Source organism: Dendrobium catenatum, unplaced genomic scaffold (assembly GCF_001605985.2).
Source record: "Dendrobium catenatum unplaced genomic scaffold, ASM160598v2 fragScaff_scaffold_201, whole genome shotgun sequence".
Lineage (NCBI taxonomy): Eukaryota > Viridiplantae > Streptophyta > Magnoliopsida > Asparagales > Orchidaceae > Dendrobium > Dendrobium catenatum.
Genome location: NW_021318663.1, coordinates 311,542 through 323,618, shown reverse-complemented (window position 1 = coordinate 323,618; position 12,077 = coordinate 311,542). Strand labels below are relative to the sequence as shown.

The 12,077-nt window shown below is 31.9% G+C and overlaps 1 protein-coding gene across 2 annotated transcripts; it reads right to left on the bottom strand.

Annotated features, from left to right (window-relative positions):
- Window positions 1-593: 593 nt before the first annotated feature.
- Window positions 594-11,621, bottom strand: LOC110102674 (probable protein phosphatase 2C 59). Of its 2 annotated transcripts, XM_020831107.2 has the most exons (7): window positions 11,382-11,621; window positions 10,950-11,141; window positions 9,014-9,141; window positions 8,624-8,722; window positions 2,480-2,638; window positions 827-913; window positions 594-750 (listed from the first exon to the last, which is right to left on the bottom strand). In XM_020831107.2, exons 2-7 carry the CDS (start codon window positions 11,024-11,026, stop codon window positions 650-652), a joined length of 651 nt encoding a protein of 216 aa, XP_020686766.2. In that variant the 5' UTR covers window positions 11,027-11,141; window positions 11,382-11,621; the 3' UTR covers window positions 594-649. The 2 variants fall into 2 exon arrangements, with proteins under 2 accessions (XP_020686766.2, XP_020686767.2); XM_020831108.2 differs by lacking the exon at window positions 11,382-11,621 and having other exon boundaries at window positions 10,950-11,263.
- Between the last annotated feature and the right edge of the window lie 456 nt (window positions 11,622-12,077).

The following is a 12,077-nucleotide window of genomic DNA, read 5'->3' as shown; positions in this document are numbered from 1 at the left end:
ATATATATATATATATATATATATAATCACTGTATCTTCATGGATATTTTATAAAATTGTTGTGTCTAAATAGCATGAAAACATTTACATAAAAATGTTTATTTTGCTTGAGATAAGTTCATGCTAATGATATTTTATGTTATTTAAGGATTAGAGTGTTATATAAATAGATATAAAGATTAAGGGGTTGTTTGGTAGCAGGATTTAGGACGGATTTGAATGGATTTGGGCAAAGCCCAGCAAAACGGACTAAAATGCAAAACCAAATCTCTGATTTGGCGGATTTAACATTCTAATGTTGGGAGAGGGAAGAAGAGTCCGCTTGTTTCAGGATTTAACACTCAATAGCCAAACAGTCACATAGGATTTGACATGATTTATCATGAATGTTACCAAACAGTTTTCAAGATTTAATCCCCTCATAATTTCGTAAATCCGAATTTAGAAGATTACGAAATCCTACTTAAATGAAATCCTGGATGCTACCAAACAGCCCCTAAGAATTAGATATGTAAATATATAAGAATTCAGCGGTGTGTAAATTAGGAAGAAAAACTGGCTGGACAATTAGCATTCTTGAGAGGCTTTTATTTCTAGAATCATACAAGTTTAGAGCAAATGAAGTAAAACATTTAAGATGTAAATGTCATTACTGGACCTGTATTTCTGGATCTGCCACAACGTACTGCTTTAGAAGTTTATCACCAAATGCACGGGATACAGCAAGTACACCACCAACCCTCCAGGTCCCTGTAGATTTAAGTGGTAACAGAGATGGGATCAAATATTATACATACCTGTTCAAAGAATTAACTGCTCTGCTTACCTGCCCACATTACAAAACCTCCAGCCTCCTCGATGCGTTGTCTTTCATCCGTTTGGTCAGGTTTATGATCTCGAGAAACAGCTATAGCTACACATTTTGAGCCACATTTGCAGATTATTAATCAACTAAAATACGAATGAGCAATCAATAATTCCAAAGTTGCTAAATATGCTATTTGCTTATGTAATAATTACAGTTTTTTTCTAACAAATTCAGAGAGAAATAAACCAAGTGATCATCACCAGTTCGTAAAATCATAGCTGAGAAATAGACATGAACTATATTCTTTTTATTGTGAGTGTGTGGGGGTGTCAGTAGAGCGGGTTGCAACTTTGAATTCTTTTTTGGAGATCTAACAGTTTTTTGTTGGCTCAAAAGTAACACTAATAGGAGAAGGGTCTATTGACTAAAAGACAAAAAAAAGGGAATTTCAAAAATGACCAATGGTAGCAGAGCTTGCACATTAAAGACGACAAGGTTTCAAATCCCTTCAAAAGAAAACAACAATAACTTCAAATAGATGGCATTTGTCCTATTTAGGAATGAATGGATCCCTTTCTTCTTTATGCAGCGGTTTTTTAAAATAGGTATTTGGTTCAATATTTTTACTTTGCTGTTGAATCTTCAGTATGAATTATTTTAGAGAGATTTACATGCAAACCATTGTAACACCTAAACTTTTAAAATTACTTATATAACATCATAATTTTTAAATAGTATAAAAAATACAATTAATATTAATTTATCTAAAGTGAAATGCATCTTTTCATGTATATATTTTGATGAGATTTAGCAACTGAAGTGTAATATATGTAATAATAAATATTTAGGCATTAGATATATAAATACAAAAAAAATTCTGCTATATGTGCATGCCAATCCCCTATATCTCATGGTGAAACTATTTTGATTCTTTTTTAAAGTCTTGAGAGATCTAAATGGTCATTTAATATAGTTGATGACCATTTTAGTCCTTCATAAAAAATCAATGAACCATTTTTTATCATTTTCCCTAAAATAATGATTCATAGTTAATACTTAATATAATATTGAATTCTATTAACAATATGCATTGATCATTTCATATGATTATTTTGATTCTTTTTTAAAGACTTGAGGGATGAAAATGATCTTTTAATATAATTGATGACCATTTTAACCCTTTATAAAGAGTCAAGGGACAATTTTGATAATTTTCTCTATTATTTTAACAAGACATGAAAAAGTAATATACCTCGACATCTATTCAGTGCAAGCAGCAATGATAGATAAATTTTTTCCTAAAAATTAAAACCAGGTATCATTCATAGTAAAAAAAATGGTTAAGGACAATATGGAAAGCTAAAAACTGAACGGGTTTCATGCTAGTATTATTAGCACGGAATAATTATAGACATAGATAAAACACGAATAATTCAAGTGACATTTTCATTTTTTTGAGTTGACTGCTTTCAAACAGAGGTTGGATGGAACACCTGATGCAATTCTAGTCCAAAATAGTTCTATCAATAAGATCACGGGAAAGTATGCAAATAAAAATCTAAAAGATCCATCCGACGATCAAGATTAATAACATCTCTTATTCGGAAAATTGTTTAGAGCTTCCTTAACCAACAAGTATTGAGTAAAAATTATTGCAAGATTAAACTTTACCATTTCCAGCTCGACAGATAACAGCTCTAGAATCTCCAACATTAGCAACCAACAGGCGATTACCAACAAGAATAGCAGTTGAAGCAGTTGATCCAGCGTCATGGCCATGATTATTTTCAGATTTTAGAAACTCTGAGTCTGTTTGACTGTATGCATCAACTGCATTACATAACAATGGTAAAGAATTCACACCATAGTTAAACTTCCACAGAAATAAATAATACCAATAATGATGCGATTCATAGATTTAATTGATGATTTGAACTAGAGCTATGTGAGCGCAGTCACATGTTTATTACCTAAAACCATGGAAGTCAAAAAAAAAAAAAGATTCCTCTTTGTTAAAAAGTAGTAAAAGATTAGAAGAAAATCCTTAAAATAGAAGGGGCTCTAAAGGTTGGTTCATATTCCTTCAAAACACTACATTTACATTTCCCGACAGTTTCCCATATTACTAATGAACTTCATTTAGATTTTCATCATCACAACTCCATTAAATTTTGTGTAAGCACACCTTTAAATTTATAAAAATTGGACCAATCTATGTAACTAATAGTATTTCCAAATGAGAGAAAATAGATTCTTCCAACATGAAAAAAGGAGGGAGTAAGAATTAAAATTCTTCCTCTCAAATTTTTACCTTTCAAATATTACTTTAGCCTAAACACCTTCTAAGATGAAAATAATAAGTAAATAAACAACCTTCTCACTCACTCAAATCACCTCTTTTTCACTCCACTTAACCAAGCAACCAGCCTAATGTCTAGTGGCAGCTACTCTAGCAATGACAGCCATGAACAGAAACTCCTTTGACTATGGTAATAATGTTCTCCTCCAACAAAGAGGTGTTATTTTTTGAAAAATCCATGCTACACATGACTACATGAGGCTTGGACTTATGGCCAAGGTGGAAAATCAGATCAGACATAGAACCGGAAGGAAAGGTTCAAGGTTCAATGGTTCAACCGGAGTTGAAATCGATGACGTGATAAATATTAAAATTATTTAAATAAAATCTAAATGATGTAATAATGATGAAATAATTATGCAATAATATAAATTTGTAACTAAAAAATAAACAGAATTCATACACAAATAATATCTTTTGTAATTTTAAATTTAAACATCTTCAATTTTTAAATTTGATTTCCATCAAATATAAAATTAGTTCACATAAAAGCTTATAAATTTAATATAAATTATTATTAATTTATGATACATATTTATATATAATTTACATATAATAAATTCACATTATAAATTAATATCTATAGATTATTCATGTTAGATCATTTAGCATTAATAAATAATTAAAATAATTATTATAGTGTATAATTAAATAAATATAAAAATTAAATAGATACAAAATTAAGTATTATTAATTAAAAAATAAATATTATTCATATTATAAAAAAATATTAAAAATCTGTTTAAAAATAAACCATGTATATATTGTAAACAGGAGAATCTTAGCTTAATTATTTAGTCTCATATCATTAGAAAACTTTATCTTAGTATTGTTTATATAATTTTTTCTTTGTATGTGTTAGGAACTCATACAGCATAGTAGGGCTATATGAGAATGTTTTGTTGGTGCTTCATTAGCAAATCATAATTATATGCAATTAATGCTCATTTAAATTAATTTGTTAAGTTTAATGTCATATTTAATATTTTATATTAAATTTGTTAAATTAATTTATTTAATTATTTAAATAAAGCAACAATTGAACCGACTGGTTAAAAGAAAAATCGGAGATCAGTTCAATGGTTCACTGGTCAAACCAGGGGTTTTACCCGATTTAGTCTAGGTTGATATAAAGTTAGTTTTTAAGATGGACCGGATTGGCCATATGATCGAACTAGCTGATTCGACCCAGATTTTGAAACCATGTTTATAAAAACAGGAGGATATATTGAAGTGTGAAATGTCGTAAGGAGGTGCAAAGTTTTAAAGATAATGATGATGGATTCATGAACTATGAGTAGTAAAGGTTGTAATGCTAGAGTGCCACATGTGATTATTCCCATCAGGTATTAATAGAAGAGGATGACAATCCTGACTTTGGTAAGTTTTAATTGTAATTTTTTTTTTAATTTTGGCATTTAAAACATTAAATTAATGTCATATTATAAGTTACTGCATTATTATTTATCGTTCCTTTAAATGTTGTAATCATTAGCACATAAATTAACAGACTATTGCCAATTTAGTTTTCCTAAATTCAAGATTAAAGTCAAATCTTGCCAAAGGATCCCTAAATCCAAGATTTGACAAGTTTTATGGCTCTCAAGGATTCATAAAAAACCCCATTCCCTTTGGACTTTAGAGGTGGCTGTGGAAAGGATGGCATTTGGGTATGTCACCAACTCAAGATGACCAACATCTCGTCAAACACACTCCTTGACCATCGACCTTCACTTCACCTAGAAGTTCTACTAGCCGGAATCAAAATTTATGACAACCACCCCAACATTGTTGATCTCTACTAGAATCTTGCTACCAACGAAAGTGCATCTTACATCAATTTCTCTATCTTCATCTGCTTATTATCACCATGAATTAACTAGTTTAACATATTGAGATTAGGATCATATTTAGATATGAATAGAATTTTTTAATTGGACATTTTGATGTGAATGGAATTTGATTGATGTATATTAAAAGAATAAATAATTAGGGTAAGGAACTATATATATATATATATATATAATGGTATGGTATAGTCATCATCTAGTTAAAAACCACATGCTCTTTTTAATATAATTAACATGGCATAAACACAATATTATAAGAAATTTTATGATCAATTGATCATCATTTGGATGCATCAAAATTTTTATAGCAGATGGCTCTGATTTCTTGAAAAGATGATTATGATTTCAAATTATATAAGTTTGCAAATAGCTTAGAATAAAATATATGGGTCCACGAAGATATCATCCATGTCTTAGATGGTTTTGATTGGTTAAGTTTGCGAGAAAACTATCTTTTAAAATATCTTCATATGTCATCCAATCATTCTTGATTTTTTTTATATGCTTAATTAATGGTGAGATGATCACAAAAAATAAGGAAACTTAGTTCACATGTAATTCCTATGTGATGTGCTCTCTATTTCAAAAGACTATAAAAAGGTAGATGCAAAAAAACAAAATAGCGAGGAGAATAGGCACCCCCTCCCCACAACACACAAATATATATTAGACATGCCATTATCGTGCATAACATTTGGATACTGCATAGCGTTAGTAATTTGAAATTTTAATGTAAAATAGCATAAAACATCATGTTTAAGTCATATTCACAACTATTACGGAAAGCCCAGAACCACAAGCAACTAAAAAAGGAAAAAAAAAAAATATTGAACTTCTTTATATTATAGCCTCATTTTCATGAACTTCGCAAATATGTTTTTTTCCCTCATCAGTCTAAGCCCCCCTTATCAAAAACCTAGATTTAGAGTTGAGTTCATTATTAACGGAAAGATTCTCATAATCTCATCCTCTTATTCTTTCTGAAGCTTGAGGGTTATATTCAATAACAGTTATTATTGAGGAGGTCGAGGGAGACTCAGGCGAAGTATGATTGGAAAGCATTATGGTTATCTATATATATAATTTGGAATTACAATGTATCTTTTGAGTTATGTTCGGGATTTTAATATATAACTCACTACCATTAGTTTATGACTATTTTCCATAAAGCCCTTGATGCAATAGATGAGCCATAGAGGAGATTTGGAATACAACTAATGACGAGAACCTTTGGTTAGCTACATTTATAAATATTGTAGTTGTATAGTGCAGTTTTAGACAATTCTGCTCAAATGCATCATGCTATTGTATGTTGAAATAAAAAAGTTAAAAGATTTATCAGGATGAATTTTGTAATAAGGACCACATTGCATATACATCTAACATTTTGTAACTTGTAGTTATCTTGAACGAAAGGATCAAGGTTCAATGGCTCTTTTAAGCTTTGGATGTTTCTTTGGATGGTTATTATAATTTTTTGAATGAAACACATGTAATGTATGTAAATAATCATGAATTGTCAATGTGTAGTCATTTTGGCGTTAAATATGTATGCTTTTGGTGATGATATGTCGGTTCAACCATTCCATCATGGCTGCCTGTTCATGCCTCAGATCATTCGAGCTCGATTGGGTTATGACATAAGCTATTGCGAAATCAAATATAAATTGTATCATTCCATTCATATATATTGACTCATACACTCCATGAATCCTCAAACCATCATTCCTACTAGAACCTATAAATCCATTTGTCACCCCTAATAAATATCATTTATTTCTCCGTTATATGTTACATTAATTCAACCATGTCTTTCCAAAATTGAGTTTTTAAACTATTTTTAAATCCAAATTGAGAAGCATAGGCATTAACCAAAATTTTAATGTAATATAATAATTATCTTAATAATAATCATCATATTACTAACTCTATCACCTCAACAATTAACATTTTAATTTTCTATCCATTACTAATACAATATTATTTCAATTGTTAGTATTTTAAACATATAGTAACTCAAAACCAGCCCTAATGTATTTGGATACTTCCCTTTTCTATTTATTTTCCTTCAAACAAGCAATATTTATTCTTCTAGTCATTATCTCAACCACTTCTCTTGTTTCCCTTCATAGTTCCTAATTTTCTTGTGAAAAATATAAACTTAGTTTTATATTTCAAACCTTAATTTTTTTCATCATAATTAGATTAAGTCATGGCGCATCAATGTGAATGATGTCCTAGCCAATTCTTCATTACTTCTCACCACAGTCAGATTAAAGGTGAATCCACCACAACATTTCACATGTAACATAATATTAACAATGTTAGTGCATTTATAAATGAATCCATCATTCGCATTCAATTGCATATATTTTCAAAATTACATATTGAAATAAGGAATATGAAATAACATGCAATATTCACTTGATTCAAACAAAAAAACTTTACTAATGCTGCAACTGCAATGACGCAAATTCATCATGGTAACTTCATACAACCATTCAGTTCATAAAATTATGGCATGTTGGGTGCCCCTCCAGCAGCGAATATGGTGAAGTAGCAAACCACATTCCTGGATGCTCCTTCGGGGCACCAGTTGGAAACACAATATTTCGGTGGCGGAATGTAGGAAAGATGCCAGGTGTACCAAACAACAAATATGTGCATCATTTAGAAAGCAAACGCCAATGAGACCCAAGTCCTATCAAATCCAATGGAATAAATCACAATTACTCCTACATCATGTAGATTTATGTAATATACTAAACTCATTTTGTATCAATAGGCTATTCACGTTTTAGATATCTTGGATCTATTGTTCAGAGTGATGGTGAAATAGATGGGGATATTATCAGCAGAATTCAAGTTGGATGGTTGAAGTGGAGAAATGCATCGGGCTTGTTATGTGATAGAAATGTACCCCTCAAACTTAAGGGAAAATTCTATAAGATGGTAGTGAGGCCTGTAATGCTTTATGGTGCCGAATGTTGGCCATTAAAAGAGAAGCATAATACTAAGTTAAGTGTAGCAGAGATGAGGATGCTCAGGTGGATGAGTGGCTTTACCCTTAGAGATAGGATACAAAATGAGCATATACGTGAAAAGGCTGGAGTAGCTCCAGTAGAAGATAAGATTAGAGAGAGTCGCCTTAGATGGTTTGGTCACATAAAACGGCGGCCTTCCGATGACCCGGTTAGGAGAGTAGAGGTATTAGATTTGACTTATGTTAAGAAAGGTAGGGGTGAACCTAAAAAGACTTGGTTAGAAAATATTAGGAATGACCTTTCTTTATTAGATTTAAACGAGAATTTGACTTTTAATAGGACACAATGGAGAAAAAGGATTCATGTAGCCGACCCCACATAGTGGGATAAAGGCTTGATGTTGTTGTTGTAGGCTTTTCACGGCTTTAAGTCCAGAATAAGCGCTCTATAGTATAAAAAATTAATATAAAATTTGATCATATATACTTTCAAGAAAACTTCCTAATATAACTTCAATATTTATCAGACGTGGATGTAACATTTAGAATTTAAATCTCATATGGAGAAATAAAATGTCATCCAACAAATGAGAAATAATTTGCATTGATAGAGAAGAAATCACCTATTGCTGACTTTGTGTCGCTAAAGAATTTAGGGTGCTTAATCAAGTTACTGAATAGGTTTTGTTTAACATATTGAGCAGCACGAGCGCCACCATGACCTGCATGTAAACATGAAAAATATTTATAGTTGGGTGTCGGAAGTTATATTAGCAACCATTAGAAAGAGAACGTGTCAAAACAACATAAATATAAAACATTAAAACATAGAAACTACAACATGACAAAACAAGGATATAACTGTTCAAATATACCACATAAGTAGAGCAATCAGATAAAAAAAAAAGACTAAACATGTAGAACTGAAAGGCGCCAGTTTACATTCACATTGATATATAGGCATTGAGAAACATGATACTTCTAATTTTACCAAATTGAGGGGAAAAAATTACCATCAAATACTCCAAAAAGACCAACAATTTCACCATCTACACCATCAATTCTTGTTTCATAAAAATCCTCCATTGAAGACCTTTTCCCTGGAGAACTGGCATATCCATAGCTGAATTTGCTGTTCTGACTGCCATCAAGATAAAATGCTAAATATAGTGGAACTTGATTGTTTAGAGGTAAAGAATGGCATACAAGATTTATGTAAAAAAAAGATCGTACATTTACATAAGTTCATACCAAAGGTATAAAAACTTAAAAAATAAGAACATTTTTTTTTATAATCATTCCTAACCTTAACAAATCTTTAAAAAATAAGAACATAGAGACATGATCATATGACATAGCAATAACAAGATAAAACCACAATAAAACAGTCAAGGCTGGGTAAGCAAGCCAGAGTAAGAAAGTTTTATTTGTTTTAGAGAATATATGGAATTTATATTCATTATAAAAAAGGAACTTGACACAATTATATTCGCATCGTGAATTGGAGTTGGAGGTCATGAGTTTGAACCACAAAAAAATTCTCTATGCTTTGTCATACAAGCATTCTAAATGTAAGGGTTTTGCATAAATAGCTCTCCAACTCATAAAATGATGGAAGCCTCATGCTTGAGTATCCTTTTTTTTATAGAATTTTCTTCAATCAAGATTTACATAAAAAGAATTTGTTCAACTGCCAAAGGATTGCCAAACAACTAAATAGTATATGCTAAAAAAAGAAGGGTGCTAACATAGGAGAATATTTAAGAATAAATAATTAGAAATCTAATAAAACATAACATAAGTTCCTTTTCTATGGAAGAGGTAGCTAAATAATATCATTGGCAAGAAATACAACACCAGAAATAAAGCCTAATGAGACAAATTAGTTGATGACTACAGTTAAAAGTAAGATCTCGAGCAAGACTTAATTTATGAATTGCTTCCATTGGAGGGAACAATCAAAGGTGTCCTTCAGCCATTTCTCGAACTGCACATGTGAAACTACATAAGGAGAAATCAGTATAGCAGTGTGACTTTGAACTTTTGGACTGTTTTAATGACTTGAATTTCTTTCATGTTTCCAGTTTTAAGGGAACAAGAGACTTGTTTAGGTTCAAACTATTTTTTTAGTATTTCAACGGCTTTCTTGAATGTGTTTGTGCGATGAGACTAAATAAATTGAACAACATGACACTTGGAAACAGGTGAAAAGATGACAAATGGCATCTCCACCGAAAATCCCATCTTTCACTCCAAAATACAGTGAAACTAAAAAATGTTGTTATTCATCTCCAATCAAACTCCATTTTGCGCTTCTGCGAAGGTAAGCGTCTTTCTCCTCTTTCCCGTGTTTCTTCGGCAAATCCGGTTGAGAGAGAAAAATTGCCTAGGTGAACAATGTCACGCCAATATTGGTGTCGCACTGTTCACACTCCACGGATTAATGATTTTTTTGCCGTTTGAATGGAGCAAACCAGCTACGCCTTACAATCGTTTGGAGTTCGGCTGGAGACGCCCAAATAGGGCATCGCGTTCTAGAAATTGGAATAACAAGAACCTCATCATGTGCCTGCTTAGGAAAATATTTTGCAATTGCTTTGGTCCTAAATAGAAAACTTAAAACAGCAGAACAAAAACAATAAAGCGAACTATGATAATCAAAGGAAAAAAAAGCAACGATTATAGTGTCAATTTCCTTCTTTAGCAATCCTAAAGTTGCTTAAAAAATTAGAAAACTCCAGCAAATTATCATACAGAATGGACGGTCAAACTCCTCTACGGGATAAACCAAACATCCCATAAAAACCTTAATACAAGATGATCGGAAACATGTTTCATGTTCTTTACACCGAATGCCACAAGAAAAAAGCTATCCAAATGAACCAATTCTACAGTACATAATAATAAACCTACATAAGCAATCAGAAAAAAAGTTTGTAATTGGGATACCTGAGGCCTCCGCCGCTGACGGGAGAACCATCACCCTGGATTCCACTCGCCAAAAGCACAGAGTTCAAATAACCCATATCTTCTAGCGACGCCGGCGTTCTCTCCTCTCTTCCAATTGTCTCAATTCGCTCACAGAACAACAATTAGAAACGACTCCAGAAATCCTCATAACTCACCCATTCCTAAATTAACCTATTGAGAAGATCATGAACCAAATCAAAAGCGTAAATCACGGGTCAACACAGGATAGCGAAGCAGAAAACGAATTCGAAAACAATCAGATTAAAAAAGAAGATAAGAAAGAGATAGACATAAGAGTAGATAGAGACACGCATGTAATTAAATAAAACGGATAAAAAAGCAAAGTTTTTCGAGTCATTTCACATTAGGGATAGGGGCTGGTTGACTCAAAATTATAAATTTCTTTGGTACCTGATGTCGCGGACGGCAGGACTAAGGGCCCTAGGATGGCAAACAGTTTGGGCTCCAAATCAGGTGGATCTGCAGGTTCAGGGTTATGTTATAGATACCACAGATGAATTTCTCAGAGAGACCTCGACGACAGCGGAAGCCGTGGAGAATGAAGGATGGGTGATCAGAGGTGCAGTGGCTTGGTTGGAGGGGAGGTGAAAAACAATTTGTTTTAAGTTGGAGACCTACCCTTCCCTCCTCTAAGTCATCTCCAAAAGTTCACTCCAAAATAACAGTAACACTTCAAAATATAATACCTTTTCTGTGATCTAACCAAGGTTTTCAGAACCGGACCGGACAACGAACCGGTCGAACCGGGGTCGAACCGGATGACGTAATAAATAACAATATTATTAAAAAAATTAAAAATAATGATTAATTTTTCTCTAATACATTCATTCTACATTCTATTTTCTATGTTGGCATAGAAATACAAAAAATCACATGAGGGAAATTATTGAAGCACATGAAACTATTGAGTTAAATCTCACATTAGTTATATGAAGAATACATTGGTATAGAAATACAAAAAATCATTGACCCTCCCACAAAACAAAATCATTGACCATGCTTTAGATAACATCCCGACATGAAAACCTACAGGACATTAACTTAGACTTTCAAACTCTAATTTGGTTCAAAACTTCAAATAATATT